Here is a 22205-nt window from a genome sequence, read left to right as displayed (position 1 = left end):
CACAGTTTGTAACAGTTAAGGGTCGATGGTCTCCTTCTATATGTGCAGTGCTTTAGGATCCTTTGGGATGACAAGTGCTATATCAGTGCAATCAATTATAATTTATAAGTACCGGTGGTATGATGGTGTTTTACTCACAGAAGCCCTAAGAGTGTTCAGCGAAATCTTTGGCTAGTAATTCCGGAGCCCGCGTTGCTGTGGAAACACTTCCATTCGGTCTTGCTGTTGTCCCCAGCTGAGGCAAGTTTAACGTGTTGAAAGGAGTGCCATTCTGGCGAAAAGTAAGTTCACAGCACACACATACTGTAGCACAGTGGACAGCCAGAGGAAATACCGTGTTAATTTTGAACCCTGGGGGCATTACCAGCACTTCATCACCCATATTTCAAAGAATCGTGAAGGAATATTTACAGTGGAGGTGCATAACCTTCCTGTGTGAGGGAGGTTTCCAAGCTCTCAAGTGCTCCGCTCAACCAGCTCTGTGCCGGCCGGGGCAAATTAAGCATGGATTACAGGGCTTTTAGCAGGTGATAACTTTCGGAGACCCACTCCTCTATTACACAGACAATATGCTGGTGTCTGTCAAGAGTGAGGAAGCTCATGAAGGAAGAAGGTCTTCCAGCAGAGACTCTGCTTGTTTTGCATGCGGTGCACCAGAATTCTGAATCTGGAGTAAGTACAGTATCTGCGTCTATGACAACAAGCTGGGAATATGCTACATGAGTAAACATACCTATTTTATCATTAGGTGGTCTAAAGTTCATCAAATACAAATGCAATGCTGCCATCAGCAATCAGAAGGACTTCTGTCTGTTTGCAGCAAGGCGCCAGTGCTCATGACAAGATGTGTTTCTTGCACTGTTGTACAGTACACATCCACACACACTTGCTAGGCTGAAAACTATTTTCCGTTAAAAACACTGTGCATTTTTCTAGATTTCGTGCATGCACTTTTTGCCCTCTTTTTGTAGTTTTACATGCTGTGCATCTGTTTGCTTACACAATTCGGTATGCCAAGCCCCAGCTCGCTAGGTAGAGCATCAGTTTTTTATCTTTCCATCTTCGCAGTATTTTTTTTTTGCTGTTCGTTGTGCCAGAACATTTGGGTTTTTGGGTAGCTTTAGCACAAAGATTTGCGCTTGCAGCTTTTAGAGATAGGGTGTTCTGTTCCTGTATTGTGTTTCAGCATGCTTAACCAAGGTAAATATTGTCCCGGTTCCTTGTCCAGAGTGAAGGGCAGTCAGCTGAAATACGAATTTCATTTCAAATAGCGCGAATACTTTTTGTCGTAAAATTTCATGTTTTAGGAAGGTAGATTTTCGTTAGTGCTACAGAATATGGAGATTTCTTTTAATAATGTAAGGCATATTAGTGACATTTTAAAATCCTTAAATATACCAGGACTGAAGAAATGACGCTGGCCAGCAGCCTCACTGGTGGGAAAACGGTTAACAGAGTGAAGAGAGAGATGAAGGGGGAGAGGCACAGGAAGGACAAAGCCTTATGGAAAATGGCGTTGTGGTTCTTTTGCAGTACGTAATACAGCTACCAGCTCTCCGCTAGGCAACAACAGGAGATCGCTGTTTGGGAAAAAATACCTTATTTCGAAATTATCCATCCTAAAACGGAGCATTGCTTTTTCGAGATGTTTTTTCGCGTGCCACTTGTGCAGGGGAATGCAAAATCCAACTGCTTTACCTGGCACAATTCAGAAATTTGTGAGCTTCTAAAAATCCTGCAGCCCAGATGCTGTCAAATATTTCTGTAAGGAGACTACGGAGTAACTGAAAGGGCTTTTGCCTTTTCCAGAGAAAGAAAGATAGAGCAAAGCCATCTTGAGGTGCATTTTAATTGACCTTGGCAGAATTTGGTACTGGTGTACAAAGTATCTTGTGACATAAAATGTAAATATTTTTAATTGTCCTAGAAATTCAAGAGGCAATCTGATTAGTTTATTGATAGGTTAAAATGCGTCGTTAATTTTATACATATATAAACGCCTTTTGCAGTTTGTATAGTGTTTTGTCTAGCTATTTGCATGGCATTGCATTGCATGCTACTAGACAACAGGGCTGCTGTGTCATCGCAGGTAAGATCATGTCTAGGTGTCAGTGAAGGTTAAAAGGCAGAAGCAGGAGCCCCTTGGTAAAGTGGAATGTTTGCTGTGCAATAACACAGTGAGTCCCGCAGAGTTTACGTGTTAGATCTGTAGTTTTAGGCACGGGTTATGTATATTCAATTTACTTTTTATTCTGTTAAAGTTGCGCACGATTGTCTAGGAGAGGGTGATGCCGGTTTTTTTTTTCTGAATTAATCGGAAGTGGGAGCAGAAAAACGGCAGGCTGATCCAGGCTAAGAGAAGGGTTAGTTTAGTTTTCCAGAGGGTTAACATTTTCCAAATTACTGGGATGCTAGATTGAAAGTGAAGGGCGCGCTCCTTGGCGAGGGGAAAGTGTGAGAGAGCGGCCCTAATGCGGAATCTCATTAAAGCAACTGTCAGGATTCTTCTATTTTACCATCACCTCGCTTATTCCGTAAGAGCTAAACTGTCGTTTCGAGTGAGTGTGCCGCCAAAGAGGCATTTACAAATAAATGAAAAATGTCACAATTGATTTCACTCCTCCAGGAGTACAGCGTGTCAGCTTTGTCACAAACTGTCTTTGTTGTTCTCTCTCTCTTGCAGGTCTTGCAGCCGGACGGGGTCGATAGTTTTTGACGGTTTTGGGGCCTTCTTCATTTGACCCAGGGTAAGCCCCCCGACAATGACCTTCCGAGAATATTGCTGTAAGGGTTTTCTCTCTTTCTTTGGAAAAAAAAAGAAATGCTATTCTTCTGACCAGGAAGTCTCAAAAACCAGAAAGAAATAAGCCAAAGAAAGACATGGATAAAATGGCGAGGCGTGGAGACAGCACTTTCCTGTACAGCGAGCACATGGAGATTTTAACCCTTGCGATGCAGTTTGCCTTAAATGCCCTGCTACCTTCCAGAGCACAAGTTAAAGAAACAGCGTTCTTTTATGTCTCTGCTAGCAAAGGATTTTAGAAAAGTCGGGGATCTGAGGGAAAGCGATTGAAACGGGTGCATTAGTCTAATCTTTCCGACGATGAAACCTCTGGACCGATACTCTAGTACCTTTAATGCACAGGAGTATAGGGTCCAGTGTGGTCTTGAATTTCCAAAGAATATAGGTCTGTGTTACAACCAGAGGACACGGAACACCAAATCCACAGTCCCAGTGTTTAGAAAAATGGTCTCGGATTGTCATTAATGCGCTAACCCTAATACTTTGAAATTACGTTACATAGAATCGGAATGTATCGTCTTATCTTTTTTTACGTTGTTTTTCTTTAGTTTTTGGGTAATTTCTAAGGTTTTCTTTTTCGTTTCTGTCCCTTGTGACTATTCTGCTTTGTAGATGTATAAGTTGCCAGTACTAGAAAAAGAAAAACTCCGGGCTTCCCGATATTATGAAGTGCGCTACATTATTTTATTATGGTGGGTTTTTCGCAGTCCATTTCCATGTTGTATAAATATGGCTGTTTTAAAATACAGGAAAGGTAATTATCCATTTAATTCAGATCTGCAAATATCCAGAGAGTACTGAAAACAATATTATTCAGCTCAATTTCTTACCAACAACAATAATCTGTAATCTCAAATCACATGTATCCTTTGTGCTTAGTACACGCACCAGTATGTACAGTAAACCTCTCTAGCTCTGATAGTTTTTTACTTCATTAAATTAAACTATTTAAAAAAAGAAACTCAGCTTCTTAAACATTACAGTAATCATTTCATTAGAAGAAACACATCATTTCACCTGAAAAAAATTAAATACCAGTATTTCCTTTTAATTTGCATTAAAAACCATTCAAGAATTCCAGTCCTAACACTTTTCTGTTTTTCTGCCTCAAAAAAATGTCTGTTACACCACAAAAATGTTTCTGACAAAATGAGGAATGTTCTGAAATTTTAAATTTATGACTTCAAGAAAATTGTTTTTAAGAAATTGACAGTTAAATGAATCATCACAAACAAACAGCTGGTTGGTTAAAAAGATGTATGATCAGGGAAAGAAAGCAATCTTAAGAAATCTATTTTTCATACTTAATACGTTTACAGTATATAGATTGTAGTCAACTGTAGTCGATTCCCTCTTATATGTAAAGCACTTGTAATTTCTCTAATTAATTAAATGTTAAAAGACATTAAGAAAGAAAATGATCCTGAAGTTTGGAAAGTTGCTAATGTGAACTTGAATGATTCAGACCTAAAGAATATGTAGTGGTCTACCAATATGCAGCAACAGAGGTGTAGTAACCGATGGCCTCTGCCAAAAGCAACTCTTAGCCTCCTGCTGTAGAGAAACGGTTGTGTGATGAAGCACTCGTACAGTATCCTCATCATTGCAAAGCTACAGCCTCAATCTTGTGTAACTCATTTACTAATCTGTACTCAGCAGTGCACCCATACTTCATCTGCAGCTGCTGTGTTTGACTTTTACACGAAACCCGCTTGCTCGTTGTGTTGCTCCGTGTGCTAGTTAGCACCTATTGTTAGCTGACACTGCAAAGCTGTGTGAACTGAACCTCCATTGAAATCAGTGGAATATAAGATTGATTAAGAACACAGGCTTTTAACCTTCGTCTCTGCATGTTCTTGTCTGCTCATTGCCCTAAGAGATATACCTTACTTCCATCCTCCTTAAGATATTTTCAGAGGTTTGTAAAGCGGACAAACACTTGCCAGTAACCTGTTTTTTTTTTCAGAGAAGCTGAGGGTGTACAGTATAGCCTGGCTTCAGAAGCATTTCTGACCAATACTGTTGGAAATTGTAACCAATGCTGAGAACTCTGAAGATACATCTGTAGCCACATATCGTTTTGCTTTGCAGCTTAAGCCGTCGCCAGTAGGAAAATACTGGGACGCTTTTCATATTGTTATCGAAGGACTTTTAGGGCTCTACACCATGGTGAAAAACACAAAAATGATTTATGACTTCAAATAAACTACATGTTGTTTTCCAACATCATGTTCGGAAGAAAAAAAACCACAATGAAATATACTTTCCACGATTCTCGTAAGCTGTCTAATGCTAGATTTTAGATTCTAAAGTTTTAAAATTATTTCCAGAAACCAAGATGGATGCTTTACTCTGAGCAAGTACCCTTTTTTATTCAGTTTTAAAACATACTGTAGCTGTAAACTGAACATCATAGAAAGAATAAAGTTTAAGACTAATAACCTAAAGAAGAAATAGAAAAAAGACAGATTTAATTAAGCTTATTGACCTACCTAAGCTTCCCAAGCATATGGCTTCTCTAGTAGACTTCAAGGACCGCAGAACTCTGCCTGAATTATGTATGAGTGAACTATCCATTTCCACTCTGAGTGTTTGTCCTATAGCTTAAAAGCCAAAGGGCAACAACTTCTGAGGCTGTCTGAGAAAAAGTGAGGGGAAGCAAAGCTTGAATGCAGTGTAAAAAAATAAAAAAATACCAGGGCGTGAAGAGGAACTGGTATGATGTTTGTACATTTAAAGCCTGTTAATGATGCATGGCATTCACCAAGGAAACCAAGAACTATAGCCCTCAGTGCTGAAAGGAGCAGTGGAACACCTGGTGTGACCTCTACAGTCTTATAGGCTAAAGTGATAGAAGAATGAATGGCTTTAGTGAAAAAGGCAGTGTGGTTACTCTGTGCTCTGGAGCTGCTTTAAATGAGCCGACATTGCGGCATGTTTTCTGAGTTTCCATGCTGGTACGATTGTGCATAGTACCTTTCTTACTTGTCACGCTTCTGGGAACACCACCGGTCAGAAATAATTGTTCTTTTTTTGCCCAAGGGAGGAAAACGCAACAAAGTTTAAAAAAAACAGCTGTGCATAAGAAATGGCCATAGGAAGGATCTTGGAACTGTTGTCTGACCTTTTTGCGGTTTTATTTAAAATATGATGCATCAGCATCATACAAATGATGGCGGTGAAGGTTTTGGCACTATACTGTATTTACCATAAGCAAGTGTTTGGTGAAGGCAGCTTTATCTGAAAAGTTCAGTTCAACACTAAAGGTCTTAAACATTAGGGATGCTTGGGTTTTGAAAAAATGCCATCCAAAGTGTAGTCATATTTGAGCAGATCTCCAGTACCTGCAGTGGAATGAGTCGAGATTTATGTGGAATATTAAACTGGATTGTTGCATGTTCCTTTTTTCAAGGTCATTGCTGAAATATTTCAAATAACGTAGTTATAAATGTAAATAAACCTTCTGAATGCATGACACTATAGGAATAAATGCTGCCGTTATTGCTGGTGACAGACAACATTGGTCTTATTGATATTAAATGTCATATGCAATAGGCCTATGCATTAAATTAAGATAACTAAATTGATAAAGGAGGCAGTATGTAATAGTTATTATTGTTATTGTTTTGGATTTCAGTCACTATTTCAGAATGTCATGTGCTGTACTGCTGCACAGCTCATCGGTGGAGAAATGCATTCCTCACTGAGAAGTGGCAGAAAACAGACAAGAGGCTCTGGCAGAGCACTGGGCTAACCGAACAAACCCATTCGGAAATAACGTTTGAAAAAACTGCCATAATAACACTGCGGATATTCAAATCAGCCTCCCAGTGAAAAAATAATGGATATTTAAAACACACACACAAAACATTCTGATGTAATGATAGGGGCTAATATAGCAGAATAGCATTCCATACCTACAGCAGTCCTCTCATATTATAAATGCTTCATGAGAATGATGAGAAGGGTTTGGAAAAAATAATCATTTTGCCTCCATAACACTGTTGTCTCATTCCACTACTTGTTTCCATGTGTCTTGGAAATTCTTCGGTGGTCGTGGGTGAGGTAATAGCAAACCTCTGCTTTTCAGGATAGTTTCCTGTCTTTCTCTCACCATTACTGAAAACAGATATTGTGCTGTTTCACGTCTTCGTGTAATGTTCACTTTCTGTAACTATTAATCGATTTTATAGACTTAAAGTTTTTTATCCATCTATCTATTTTCTATCCTATTCAGGGTCACAGGGGAGCCTAACCCAGCAAGCAAAATTTTCAAGACTGGATACACCCTGGACGGGATTATTTATCTGTTTTGAACATGGTTAAGTAATGAAGCACTGCTTAAATGAGCCCAGGGGCGCTGGCTGTTCAAATAAAAACAAGACTGTAGTAAGGTTACAGATGAGCAGAGGGCATTACTAGTTTTTACTGCAAGGGTTAATGTATTTATTCATGAACGTTGTTGGACCTAGACTTGTCTTGTGTGTTAAGTTAACTCTGAATTACTGATCTGGCAGTCAGCGGTAGTCTGACTTGCTGCCTTCTGCCTCGTTCCTGATTTTGCCTAGTTTGTGCTCACAATGGTAGCTGAGACAGCAGTTTAATGTTGGCGGTGATGGCTTATTGACCACTGTGAAATCTTCTGTGGGCTGGTCAGGAAACACTGTCCATTTTCAAAGTGGCGTAGTTGATAACATCTCCAAGGCGCATAATCCTTGATGAGATTTTATCTGTCCTATGAGTGTTTGTAAGTCTCCAGAATGGGGGAAGGTTGTATCGTTACCATTCTTCTTCAAGGCTGAAACACTGTAAATTGTAGCAGACAATTTTTTAGCTTTAGCACAGATAGACCTTGTTACTCTGTCGTCAGACATTAACACAGAGGTGAAGAGATTTCCTTGGACTTCATGCTGAAGTAAGAGTAATTCAGCATTCACGCAGGCTGACTCAGACATTTCTCAAGGCACTTCAGGAAACTGTACAGAGACCAACCATGCACGAGTTTAGCCAAAAACATGTAGCAACTGTAAAAGCAATAACCATCTTAGACTTCGGTTCGGTCTTCTTTTGCACATGGATATAGAAGTACTGTTGACAATACATAACCACATGGCAGCAGAAAGTGTGAGCTCAGATCTCGGAGAGCCACAGACAGTGGAATCAGGAAGCTTCTGAAAAAAGATGAGCTTTAATTTAATAGATTCATTGAAGAAGCAGACACTCTGGCCATGAGAGGTTGCTGCTGAGAACAAGACGATTCTTCCCCAAGAAGTGTGAACAAAAAGACATTGACAGGAAGATTGAATCTCTTATTTGTTATTGAGGGCTTTAGACTTAAACTGGTACAGTACACGTAGTTTCAAATTTGCAAATGATGTTATGCATGTGAAAGACTGTTATGAAAGCATTTTTCACTGTTTGACAAGCCAATATATCAGCACAATAATCTTTGTGACAAAGGTTAGCTTTGCATTAAAATTCATGTGACATTTTAGCTGAGGTGCAGAAAGAGCCCGTTCTACAGGTGGACTCGCCAGGCGCCACTCCAGCAGACCCTTATCTGGCCTAGCATGACAAATAATTCTGCTCAGCCTGTCGCCGATGACAGCTGAGACTTTTTGCTTAGATACCTTGACGGTACTCGTATTAAACAGCAAGAGCCATTCGCTCCATTAAGTTTTTGTAAAATGAACTGTCTGCTACTTGCTGTTTCGTCAGTACTGGCAGCAGTTCTGAGCTAATCTTCTGAAGCCAGTGGGATGTTTGAGAGCGGACCTGCGCACGCCTGACAGGTAGTGGAGTCGTGTAAGGCACAGCAGAGTGTCTCGGCTCTCAGTCTGAGGCTGAGGAGGAGGGGGTGAAGATCTGATTTGCATGGCCCTCATGAAACATCACACATCATTGAGATGAACTATTCACTAGATGGTTAAAAGGCAGATCCGAAAGATCTGTGGGTATTTTCATTTGAGGATGTTTCTGTCCCTGAAACAACTGTAAGTTCAGAATGATGTTTATGAACTTGCCCAGCTGTCATTGGTTACACAAGGCAACTTAAGGCAACTTTTATCCCTTGCAGAAGCAACCTGCCGTTGATGCTCTGGAGAAACCCAGTGTTACTCAGTATGTCAGCAGTTTGTATCCAATGATACTTGTCAACCTGTTGCATTGTTGCATGCCCAGCGATGATGTCACAGGCAACAGATTGCTGGGATTCCTTTTTGCCAGCACATTGACTCATGTACAGTACAGTAACTGACTCAGGCTGCAGTGCAACACCTCCGTTAGGCTGTACCATGTGATTTGCTTACTTGTGATATAGCTGCTAGTAAACACATTAGGGATTGATCACTTATTGCAGAACCTGAATCAGATAAGCAATTAAACCCAAGCAAAGTTTGGACTTTTTAATTTGTGGACTACTGTAGCTTACAAATTATACAAAGTCAGAGATAAAATGTGCAAAGGTTTGCTTTTCTAAAGTGTTTTTTTCTATAAACGTGCAGGTGACGTAAAGATTCTGACTTCAGCATGCTTGTACTTCCACTCTCCTTCATGCTTAGATACTGTACTACTGTAGAGGTAAAAGGCTCATTGTCTGATGCATTAGATACAGTGATCTGCAGGCATGCCGGGGCATTTTTGTTGCATTAGCACAAGTGTAGCACACTGCGTAGCCATTCTCTGAGCGAAGTGGGTATAACTTGCTAAATCAGATTCTCTGAGATAATTAAATGGACTTTGATGCAACAAAATTAAACCATCAATGTTGTATAGATCTGTTAAGCACCTTGTGGGAATACCTATCTGCTTTATTTTATTTCTGCAATTATAACAATTCTTTTACTTAAAAATATCTGTATAGACATTAAGCGCACATTTGCGTTCATTTAATTTCTCTAGGAATACTGTATAATACAGTCAGTGCAAGTAAACTGCAAGTGCAAATAAGCTTATACCGTATATCTTGGGAGATGATAATTCAGCAGAGCTGGAAATGGGGAAAATATTGTTTGTGACAAATCTGTTGAAACACACATCTGCATCTGCTTAAACCTGTACTCCAGCTTTCTTTACTGAATAAGCTTACACAACCTTTCTTCGGTTTTTCTTGTGTGTAAACAGTGATTGGGTTTTGATATGTGGTGTTTCCAGCATGCTTGTGTTCTTGAGGAGGTCCTTGTTAGAAAACACTTTATCCATTACAGAATGCAGACAGGTGGCTGTACAGTCACTGCAGCAGATGGAAGGCTTTGCTTTTTAAATGTGTGCATTTAACACACTAGGGTCTCTTTACAAAGGAAGGCTTAAGTCTGGCCTCTGGGTTTTATCCCAATTTGTGAGGCAGTGGGATTCAGAGCAGCAGACTGAGCTCTGAGAGGTTTTGTTTTGAAGAAAGGCGATTATTAGATGCTAAGAGGATTTACTGACCAGGAAGATAATTTAGGATAAGTCCTTGCTTTCTAGGCAGTGAGAAAGGAGAGGGGAAAACTAGAATAGAAGTTGATGTTGGATCGTTTACAGTAAGGTTAAAGGGATTAGGTTAGTATGTTTCTTAAGGGATGAGGTTACTACATCCTGTAATCTACCCTTTTAATTTTTAAAATGGAAGACGGCAGTCACTTCAAGTTCAGGTGATGAGTCCTTTGTGTGAGTGAAAAAGCCGTAGCTCAGGGTTGACTGCTGTATACTGCACTTTCCTTGCACGTGGATACATTGAATGGCTAGGCTTTATCTTGATTTATCTGCTGTTCTCACCTGACCTATCAATGATACAGTATATCACTGAGGGAAGTTCAGAAAAGTCTGGTGGGGGAATAGTTTTCTACTCACAGCGTATTATTGTCACTTTTACCTCAAAGGTACTTGCACTTGAAAAGCGATTCATTTTAGAAGAAGTACCCTACATTGCAGTATTTATGTAAATTAAACTTCATATTTGATTGAGCATGTTTTACTTTTTTAAAACACAACTTATTATTTTAAAATAGGTGTACAATTTATGTTCATCCCCTGGTCTGGAATGCCAGACTGCACAGGCTCTTATCTCCTGCAGGGATGGTTCTGTGTTCCACTGGGCCACTGCTTCCGTTCCCTCTGCACAGATTTGAATCTGACAGCTCTTCAGGGTATCCGTGCCATTCCTGTAGTGTGAGGTTAACATCACATAACCTCCGCTGCATTCGGACCTGTCTGCCGTTCAGCTTAGTCTTCTCACAGCTGAAATCTCTGTCTAGCATGGAGAGCAGGGATATAAAGCCTAATAGAATAGGATGAGCTCCTGGGAGGTTTGACTTGTGGTGAATTCATGAGATAATATACTAAAAGGAATTTAGCACTTGCACTATCTTGAGATATTACTGTCTTTGTTAGGGAACTAAACTGTAATTCCCTGGATTTCTCTCCTGTCATCTTGCCATTTAAAGCAAAGCTTACCATCCTGAGAGACTAATACACCTCTCTTTCTGTAGACCTTGTGAAAGAAAAAGAAGGCCCGTTTTGTGTCTGCCGTTTAAACCTTTGTGTAGAACACGCATAATATGATTGTGTCCTTGCTGCAGTCGTATTATTTGTGAGTTAAGAGCATTTGTTGTTTTTCGGAAGTGTAGCAGATGCCAGCTTTCCCTGGTGTGGACAGCTGGCGGAGTCAGTGTCCAGCTCAGGGACCGCCGCCATGACTTGTGCCCGAGGAGGAGATGTCCAACCGCACACCAGAAACCCCAGGAAAATCATTTCGGTCCACCAACCTCTTCCCGTGAGGTTCTTCCTTTGCTCCGCAAGCGCTTCTTCCGAACGGGCCCAGACTGGGACCGCGGGCGTTTCCGCTGCAGGATTGTTTCGATGGCATGACTGGCCACTGGACCGGAGATGGGATGAGGCCGTTGCAGGAATCGGAGAGGTCCTGCTGTTTCCTCGCGAGCTGCCCTCTCAGCCGACTGCACCGCGCGGGGCTTCGTCCGCTGGAGTCTAGCGATTCCCCAGTTCCGCCCGCCTGAGTGTTACCACGATGGAAGTGCTCCTGGGCTCCTCAGGGTGCGATCGTGGCCACAGCAGATATTTCCTCTGGGCAGCAGCATCCCTTGCCTCCTGTGCTTTAGTACACTTATTCTGTCTGAGCCACCGTCTGCCACAAGAAGCCTCCCATTAGCGCAGGGGGCTAGGCACTCGACCTCTCGGTCTTCCGCTTTTGCACACTCGCGAGTTTTACCACCCTTAGGATTCCTCACTCACAGGAAGAGCCATTTTAATATGTATATGAGTAAACCATCCACTGCCACCTGGGCCGTATTAAGATCAAAGTCAGGTGGGAACATGCATAGGTACATTATGTTTTTATTTGAAATGCATTACCCGCCTTGCTCAGCCAATATCTGAAATCTAAATTGAAAATCACCCCCAACAGGATTTAATTTAAAAGTTTGAAGGTATTTATACAGTATGAGTCCACCTGGAATCACACCAGACTGGGTAGCTGGACCACAAGGGGTATTATTTATGCAGCTCCTGTTGGTTTATAGATAAGGACCACCGCAGTTTAAAGACGGCAGCTTTAGAACTGTTAACCTTTCGACACACAGTAGGCAGAGGAGTGTAATAAATATGCTAACATAATTAAAATAATAGCCTGGTTAGATGCTCTTCCTCTGCCACCAAATTTACGGTGATAATAGGGTTCAGTTCATCAAAGACACAAGTGTCTAGGCTACCATGATGAAGATGATTATTATGTTATTTTAGATAACATCATGCATGCAAAGTGATGTCTTTGTTAACCACCCCTAATAAACAAGAAACTTTGCTGTTTTTTTAAAGTGAATTAAGGTACTGTATTTAAAGTCTTAATTTTCCTGATTGGCAGTAAAGTGTTTTATCGGTTCGTTGGGAGACATGAGGCGGAGAAAATGAAGGAGGAATAAGGGATGTTTAGGGCTGGAACCCTGTTCCTTTAACTCGACAAGCTGGGTGAGCCGAGTGGCCTTGTTTCGTCTACAAACTTTCTTTTGTCCAGTGTTGCACGTGGAGTTGTGTTTTGAACCCTGCGGGGTTTAGACAAGGATTAACACAAGAGGTTTCTCTCTGCTTAACCTGTCTCCTCTGCATCCTCTCTGACATTAACTTAATAACCTTTTAAAGGTTGTCATCTGATAATATGAGAATCAGAGAAATGTATAGCTTATAGTCACCCATTCACCAATGTTTTGTCTACTGGTTTCCAAAACATTGTATTTTGTACTGAATTTAACATTACATGTGGAAGAAGTTAGTGAATATCTAGTCATCCATGCATTACCTGAACGAGAGGGTGTTACTGCAGGGAAACAATTCAGTGGCACTAATTGACCAGGAAAGGGAAGCATGTCTTGGGGAGGTGGGAGTGATCCAGTGTGTACGCAGGAGGAGCACGCAAACTCCACACAATCCAGAGTTTAACCCAGGACCCAAGAGCTGTGAGGCTGCAGTGCTAACCTCCACAGTACCGCACTGTCACACATCGGACTATTGAGTTAATAATGTACAAGCATGGCCACATGAATTTAACTCATCAGAGTGGGAACTGTGCTTCTAGCACCCCTCCCTCTTCAGAGCCTCAGCTGGGTGCAAAAGCAGCATGGAGGCGCCTGGAGAACAGCAGAGATGTTCTTGGAAACCTGATTGGCAGCCCAGATGAAGGAAAGCTTGTCCTCCCCCGCTGTGATCCAAACCACGGGGCTCAGGGCTCAAGATTGAGGAGTCAGGAGTTCAGGGTTCAAGGTTCAGGGTTCAGGGTCAGGACTTGGAGGTCAGGGCTCAGGGCTCAGGGCTCAGGGCTCATGGCTCAGGTTGGACTTGGAATCCAATTTTCATGTGATTTGTGATGAGCACATAACATGTACAGTAGATAGCATAATGTCACCAGTGTTACAAGCAAATAATTGTAGTATCATACCCCTGGGTTTGCTATGTGCCTTTATGTACAAGGCTTTTGTTTTATTTTGTTACCACATGACATTTTTTGCAAAATATTTTTCTTTCAACAGTCCCGGTGTACGTATTGTATCTAGCCCAAATACAAAGATCGCGGTTTGCAGTTTTCTCCATTTTCCCTTCAGAAAGACAGAGTCTCTTGTTTTGTTTTGTTTTGTGGTAAGCATTTTCATCATTTTAATTTGTTTTCATTTTACTTGCCAGAGGAACTGTTTGCGGTGTAGCTGCTGTGTTTAAAAGCTCCTGTTAGACTCAGCAGAAAAGCAGAAAAGTGTGCCTGTTAACAGAGAAATAACTTTCGCAATACTTTGTCACACAGCTCAAAATGTAATTGCTGTCATGGAAATGAGTTTAAAATTTACCCATTGAGGCTCAGATTTGAATAGAATTTTATCATTGTATTTTCACAGTGCCCCTCATAAATGAAAATCATTACAACAGGACTTATTGCAGTTCATCTCCCGTTCAGCAGATACAGAGGTTAACGGAGGCAGCATCACTTACATACTTGCTAACCCTCGCTAATCACTGGAGACAGTCGCTTTGAGGTAAAGAGCTCCAGTTCATACTCTTCTCTTTGAGCTACAGTATCGTTTGTTTCTTACAAGTGGTACATTGACATTGCATTATACTCAAGTACATATATGGTATGCAATGTGAATGAAAATGTTTTTAAAAGACACTAGTTTTAAGTTTTAAGACGTACTGTAAACCTTTGTTTTCATATTAGTTTTGACTGTTCATTAGCGCATCTGTTTGTTCGTTGAAGTTGGATCAATGTGTAGTTGCTTCTCCCAGGAGTGGAGTGTGCTGTACCAGTGCTCTCAGAATTAGCTTTTGGTTTTGTGTTCTATTCCTTATCATACTTTATTATTGCTATCGAGTCTGTTTTGTGCCCTAACAGGTGAAAGCTTTAATGCCACTTTAATGTCAATCCACTAGCAAACAGGACACAGTCCTATTACTTGAAACTGTGGTTTGTGCACGTTTATTCACACAGAGCTGTATGGAAGTCAAGATATTCCAAGACAAGAGCTGATGTTCCACAAATGCTGGGTCAAATCACTTAACAAAAAATAAGTATCATGGCTCAGAGTGTGCGTCTTTCAGTGTCAAGGAAAAGAACAGCCAATTAACACAAACTGAAACTTGTAGCAAAGTGTATAGTCTATAAACATCTTCAAGAAAGTAGCAAAACAGATATTGTTTTTTTAATTTTTTTCTGAACAGAGACTGATATGTCCTTTATTTCTTTTGAGAAGTGTCAGATAATGTACTGCATTTAATTTGTGTATAAAAACACATGTTTTCTATTAATAGATACAGTCCAGATATTGCAATACGTATCTCCATTCCCAGAGCATATGTTTTTTAAAAAAGCATACTAATTGTATATTCCAAATAATTGCAAGGATTCTAACTAGAGACCTTCAATATTTACACATGACAAATAAGCAATACTTTGACATTGCACTGCAGTAGGAGTTTATGGAGGGCTTTTTCAAGGCTGAACTGTTCTTAATAGAATGAATCTTTGTGTTTTATAGGAACACACAACAGCAGATAGGAAAGAAAATGCTGGAATTTTATAGTGGTCATGGTCGTTGCTAGGGAACAGTTTTGTAGCAGCCAATTAAAATGAGGCAGATGTGCTCATGGGATTCTGTGGTGCAATTCAGTATATGAAGACTGTCAGAATGAAATTATATCACATCACATTAATCCAACAGGTATTAATAGTAGTTATTTAATTGTATTTTACTTTTGATGTAATAGTAACAGCAAATACAGTGATTTTATTAGAAAGAGAAAAATAGTTTTTAAGGATTGTTTTGTAGGACTATGATCTATTGAAAAAAAAAATTATTTGACTGTGGATGCTCTTAATATTACAACTTTTATATGCTAATTACATGATTAAGAAAAGGTATTGTCACTATGAATAGAACTATAATCTACTCAGTTAGTTTATATTAAATACAGAGTTGTCTTGAAGACCTTTTCAAGTAGTGCTGTGACCTAAGCAACAACACAAACAATAAATGGTGAAGGATCATAATTTTGTCTTCTAGAATTGCTCCCCATGATAAATTGATTGTGTGGGATTGTGTTTTCTAGGAATGAAACCGACTGAGGCAATTAACTCAAAAACAGCTGTGAGACTCTGTGTTGAAACCAATTTACCCGGTAAGAGAGAAACAAGTTTCTGACACATCACTCCTGTTTTCAGGTGGTGCATGTTGGCCCTTATTAAATGCAAAAAAAACATTTTCAATTATAATAGTAATTTTCATTTGATTGCATAATTGGAATAAACTGAAACTAATGCACAACAATATCAATGCATAAACACTCCCTGATTAATTATTTTCAGATACTCCTATATAATTAAAGACAGATTAAATCAAAACCCCTGCACAATATAAAGAGTTTCTCCCATAGCACAGTAACTTTCCATTTAATACTGGCCTGAATCCTTAGAATCTTTGCATGCAGTTCTCTATGTGTCTCTCTATGTCTATAGAAAGGTGGTTTTCTCTAATATGAGCAGCAATAGTAAATGTTTTTTTTAAGAATATGAATTTGTACAGTTTGCTAAGTCTGATTTACAATAGTGTCAAAACACTGTAAGACATCAGAACCTAAGAAGTGTATTTTAAACTGAATTTGCACACCTTTCGATCAAGTATTTAGGCAGGCCTTTCCGATGGGATAAATATGTGCCGTGTTAAGTCCCTGCTTTTGACAGTCTCATTACCACACATTTTAATAGCTTAGTTTTGTGTTGATTCATGGCTTACAACTCCTTGAGATCAAATGAAACGGGCTACCAAATATTAATCACTAATGCAGTCCCCTGAAAAATTTAATTTCAGTATTAATTTAAAAGCTTCAGACTAAAAGACCCACATTGTTGATATCTTATTCAGTGTATAATCTGATGCAGGTTATATTCATTGTTTGAAAGAGATGCTTTTTATTTTTTATAAAGGAAGTGCCTAGTCAAGTGTGATTGCTAAGACCTTTAGTTTATTAAGACCTGCCTTTCAAATGTTAATGAATTTGCAAGCTTCAGCCTTTTCTATTTTCTTTTCCATTTTGCCTTAAAATATAATATTACATGTCTTTAATACACCAAACCTGTGAGCTTCCTTTATTGATTGTCTGGTATTTGAAGCTTAAGGGCTTCTGGTTGTAAGTTGTTCTCTGGAGGCTGTTTAATGGAAATGCATTACTAAGAATCACAAGCTGTTTCTTCATGATTGATAGTGTTGCTTACAATTTACAAGTCACTGTCCAGAGATAACACCCTGGATTGATGAAGTGCGGCAGATCTCCTGCTCTCCAAAGTGAAAATGAGGAGAAATGTTTATTGCTTAAGTCAACCAATTTAAATGAAATACAGAACGGAGTATGTTAGTTTTTTTAAAGTCCATTTGTGGAGATCGATCTCAACAGAATGTTCAGATCTAATTATTCTATTATTATTACATTTTTCTAAAATCTGATGCCACAGAAACCCCCCTCCCCTGCCCCCTTTGTGCTGCCCTGAGTACACACTGCTGAGTGTCTGAGCCCTAGCAGAACTCTGGGAAAGGGCTGTGTGGCACCCATGTGCCAGAGTTGTTGAATGTGTATTCTAAACGTCATTAGAGACCCAGAGATCTTCACATACAGTATCTGTATCTCTGACCATCCCATCCATGACAGTGATATACCTTCTGGAAAACCTCATTGTTAAAATGAGTAAGATGGATCTTACTTGGTTGGTTGGTTGATTACTATTCTAGCTACAGTATCTGTCAAATGACCGCATCGCAGTGCCAGGAATAGAAGTTGAACCAGGAGCATCAGAGTAGGTTGAACTGTTATCTAATACACATTAATGGCCAATGCATTAAAATTAAAATTTTTGTATGTTAAACTGAAAATTAAATATTGAGAATTGTTAATAATTAACCTCAAAACATCTGGGTTTCAGAAAGCAGCCCAAATACTTGTATCTGCTCACGACTGTGGGCGATTGTGGTAAGTGGACACATTTTCAGTGGAAACAGACACTTGCTCGCCCCTGTTCTGAGAAGTGTGGTTTCATTAGAAGCCCGAAGAGTGTGTTATACTTGTAATGCACTATTGGCTTTGGAGATCGGGAAAATCCTTTAAATTAGCTAACCTTATTTCTGCTGCTACTTCACGGTCTGCAGTTCTCCCCTGATGGAGTTGTGTGATAAACAGAGGATTATCACAAGTTTGTTTATCTTTTAAAGAATTATATTTTCTATGTCGCTATGTGAGATGTAAATAAAAGTACCTTATTTCAGTGATGTTTCAATAAAAACCTGTTGAAACAGGCAGGCCTACTGCTGACATAAGCTTACAGATGCCTGTATTTCACATCGTTTTTAGTCTTCCAAAAGACTTTAATGGATCAACATAAGACTTGCAACTGTTTATTTTCTTGCGTGTTCCGAGATGAACAACAAATATTTCCTAGGCCAGCAGAGGCTTGGGGAAAGCTTTTCATTGCTTATTTGATAGGCTTGTGATCGTGAGAGCTGTTAAATAATTTCTGAGTGAAGCAGATTGTGGCGTGCTCTTCACCATCATCTATTCTGATGGAATGCTTTTTGAACGTCAATTAATGTATGCTTCACTGTTTGCCAAATTTAGGGGTAACAAAAGTGATACAGTGCATAAATATTGAATATTCCTACCCAAAAGGGAAAAAAAGAAGATCTCTCCTTTCTATATGTGCACTTTCTGTGTGTGCAAAACAACAGAAATGTTGTCAGCTTTCCTTTGATGCTGGTGAGGGCGTAAAATACATGTTTTTTTAAATAAGATAATATTGACTGACACCGTCTGAACCATTCTGGGGCAGGAGAATAAAACTGCTTTCGGTGGCCAGGGAACTCTGCCCAGGCCCTGTGGAGCAGGGGAATGAGCTGCAGTGTTATGTGGGCCTCCTGAAAAAATTCCGCCCCGCTTCTGATCACCAACCTGGTACCCTGTCTCTTTTTTTTGTAATCTTTCAGTTCCCGGGGAGACTCATTATAAAGCTCAGACTGCAGGAAGTAATTAATGCAGAAGGTTTTGATATTGGTTTTGATGCACCAGAGACGGCCAGTCGGCCCACTGGTGCGTGAAGACAAAGCTGTGAGTTGAGGATAGAAAGGAGGGCCTGGAGAGCCTGAATGCTGCCTCCACTTCTAAAACCCTGCGCAGAGCGCGGATGACAGCCAGCGTGCTTAGCTGCTGTCTTCGAGAAACTGCAGGCTCTTTGAGATACTACTTTTATAGGCAATGTATAAAAATAAAGTTTATTATGGTTAGATTACAATCTGTCTGTCTATGTGCTCGTCAGTCTGTGTACCTGTCTGTGTACCTGTTTATCTATCTGTCTTCCTGCCTGTTTATGTACCTGTTAACTGGCTGTATACCTGTCTATCGTCCTGTCTGTCTGTCTACCTGTTTATTTGCCTTTTTACTGTTTTTCTTTATTGATATAAACCTGGATGGTGACGTAAATGAAGACAATCTTCCCTACTCAGTGAAAGTCTGTTACTGCGCTGTTTTATTAAAGAAGCCTTTCTTTAATAAGACACAATATATACTTGTGTCCGGGAAAGCAACACACAAAAAGCCTGAAATGTGTAATAAAAATGTATAATACAGCTCATAAATACATGTGTTAGAAGTGATTATGTTATTTGGTATTAATTTTCACCCATTTATGACTGTAAGAAAATGAATATTCTAAAACATATTATGCAATAAAAAGGTCATTAGTATCTCTCAGAAATATGGGCTTAATTGGTAGAAGACAGAGCAGTATTCCAAGAACAGTAAGTGTATTGCAGTGTATAATTAAAAAATACATAAAAAAGAATGAAAATCTCCAGGAAAGCAACTCCAGACACATTGTTTCCAGACGTCTTTTCATGTTCCAGGAATCTTTCTCCTACATGCGTGAAGCCTTGATTCAGAACTGGAAAGAAATCAGAGCAATACACTTTGATAACAGACTCGTCTGCAATTGCTTTAAGAATTTCTGTTGTCTGGAAGCCGAGGTGATTTTTATCATCTTTGAATACACATTTCCACTTTGCCAGTTATATTTTATTTAAGATAATAGAGCATACAAATAATTTTGGAACACCACAAAATGTCCTCTTTTCACACAAACTATATCTAGTTCCTACGGAAATTTGGGAAAACCGGAATTAATTTACCCAGCATTCGTTCTGTATTTGGGATTGTTAAAATTGTTTCTTACAGAAAGACAGAGTAAAGCACCTGAATATTCCTGTGTATTCTGTCTGTAGCCAGAGTGCGTTACAAATTTGAGGACATTGTTTTAAAGTATTAGTGAAATTAGTTTTAAGGTTTTACAGTCTTACACTACAGTTATTCTAGAATTTCCTGGGAAGATGTTTTGAGTTATTAGAATATGATATTTTGCTCAGTCACCCACTTCTCAGATAGCATGAAGTGGTAAAATTCAATGGACTAGTGCTGTATTGTTTGTTTGTTCCAGGGAGTAAAATGACAATTTTGTGATGATGACCAACATTGCTTTTCCATATGAGGGTGAGACTTTACAGTATTTCAATGTGATATATGGTATGAAATTGATGGCACAGATGGAACGTCAGAAGTAAAATTAGACAACTCGTTGTCTGCTCTCAAAGTTTTTGAAGATACTGTAGGCTGTTACAGGTGGATCTCGTCTGCCCAGTAAGTCAACACTACAAAGCATTGAGGTATTTCAGCAATTTGCACCCCGAACTCTGACCCCGCCCTCCCCCACTCCCCCCCCCCTTAAAGACGTGCAGCTCGTGTGATGCAGTTGGATCTGACCTCGAGCTGCAATTATATGCTTCCTCGTAAGCCTTTCTCTTCAGATATTTTATAAAATATTAAAAAAGCTCTGTGTTAGAGGCTGAACTGAAATGAAAAGGAGACATATTATATATATATTTCATAATTCTTGCTCGGTTCCTCTCGTCTTGCGCGTTTAAGACCGGAGATGGTGCGAGGGGCTGCAAGAGCTGAAAGGGCCTATTAACTCCATATAGCCTGAGCGCGAGGGACTGTCAATCACTTGGTCTGCCATTCTGCTGTTCTTTTAGAAATTAAAAAAAAAAACAACAACTTTTTTATGTCAGTAGCTTAAGCAGAAAATTTCCCATTCCCTTTGAAATGTGCAGTGTCTAAGAAAAACAGATCCTTTTTTCCCAGGCCCCATGATACCAGCAGATGTAGGCTTACTGACTCAAATAGGAACATCCAGTGCCCCTGGGGTGTATACTGTATGTTGGACCAGGTCAGAGATGGCTGGAGGCGGTTAATGATGAAGAATAATATTTGTCATCTGCTACTAAGCGTGGTACCCAGAGGATGCAGATGGGATAGTTGTATCAATTAATTGGTTTTGAAGTTGTACTGATGAGCTTTTTTGTTCTTCCTATTTGATACACTATCATAATGAAACAATATTTCTGTGCTTTTTCTCTTTGGTGCCCACAGGGACACTACACTGTACAGTAGCTCACATTATTAAATCCAATGATTTTCCCTACTTTCTCCTCCTCAAGGTCAATGTTCTCCTTATATCACTACTTCTGGTCATACTTTAAAGGTGACCTTGAGCATCTATTACATTATTAATTTGACCAAAAATCACCAAATGTTTGTAATACTTCTTCATGCAAATGTCCGACTAGAAACCTGTTAGCAGTTTTGAATGCTTCCAAGCACATCCCAGCTTGTTATGTTTCATGATGGCCTGAAGTGGACAGAACACTCAATTACACTTAAATTAGACTCACACTTCACCGATTGTTCTTGGAATGGTATTGATTTGTTAGACATACCGTATGGAATTGCTGGGAATGTTGGATTTCCCTAGCAATATCATTGCTTAGAAGTCTAAAAAGTTCTCAATAACAAAATATTACAAAACCCAAAACGTGCTTCAATACAAGTTTTTATTTCCCATATACCTATTTAAAGATTGTTTGCAGACAAATTGCATTGAACAATCATTGGAGATCTTAACGGAATCCTTCTGATTTTCAGCCTATACGTTGAAAATTTGAATTGGATAATAACTATGAAATTCACCTTACATCTTATGTTAGGTTCTACTGTAAAATTACAAGAGCATATTAATCAATGGCATATCAAACATACCCATATCTAAAGTGATCTGAACCATAACTAAGCCTCAAGGCAAATATAGGTGTCTTTTGGCCACAACGATGCAACATTATCATGTCAGGTCATGAGAGGTCCTGGCCTAATCCCAGCAGGTGCAGACACCAGCAGAGTCACAATAGGAGGTGCAGCTCAGTTTTCTTAGACTACTTCCAAAACCAACACAATGATTCGGTCTCCTGCTCACTTTCTTTGTGTTTATAGCCACAGATGTTGCCAT

At 39.6% G+C, this 22205-nt stretch overlaps 1 protein-coding gene across 6 annotated transcripts in view; it reads left to right on the top strand.

Moving 5' to 3' along the window:
- naaladl2 (N-acetylated alpha-linked acidic dipeptidase like 2) overlaps positions 1-22205 on the top strand; it is a 298711-nt gene that overhangs the window by 11329 nt on the left and 265177 nt on the right. For 3 of the 6 annotated variants that reach the window (XR_015930769.1, XM_088621709.1, XM_088621769.1), the window contains exons 2-4: positions 2684-2747; positions 14176-14313; positions 15884-15952. Coding sequence is in view for 3 of the 6 variants with exons in the window: in XM_088621709.1 (XP_088477835.1) it covers positions 15886-15952 (67 nt within the window). In the remaining 3 variants the exon portion in view is untranslated. The remainder of the gene's footprint in view (positions 1-2683; positions 2748-14175; positions 14314-15883; positions 15953-22205) is intronic. The other 3 variants (XM_088621717.1, XM_088621741.1, XM_088621733.1) reach the window with 3 other exon arrangements.

Source organism: Lepisosteus platostomus, chromosome 2 (assembly GCF_059453375.1).
Source record: "Lepisosteus platostomus isolate fLepPlt1 chromosome 2, fLepPlt1.hap1, whole genome shotgun sequence".
NCBI lineage: Eukaryota > Metazoa > Chordata > Actinopteri > Semionotiformes > Lepisosteidae > Lepisosteus > Lepisosteus platostomus.
Note: the sequence above shows the minus strand (reverse complement) of the source record. Positions and strands in the feature narration are given on the sequence as shown.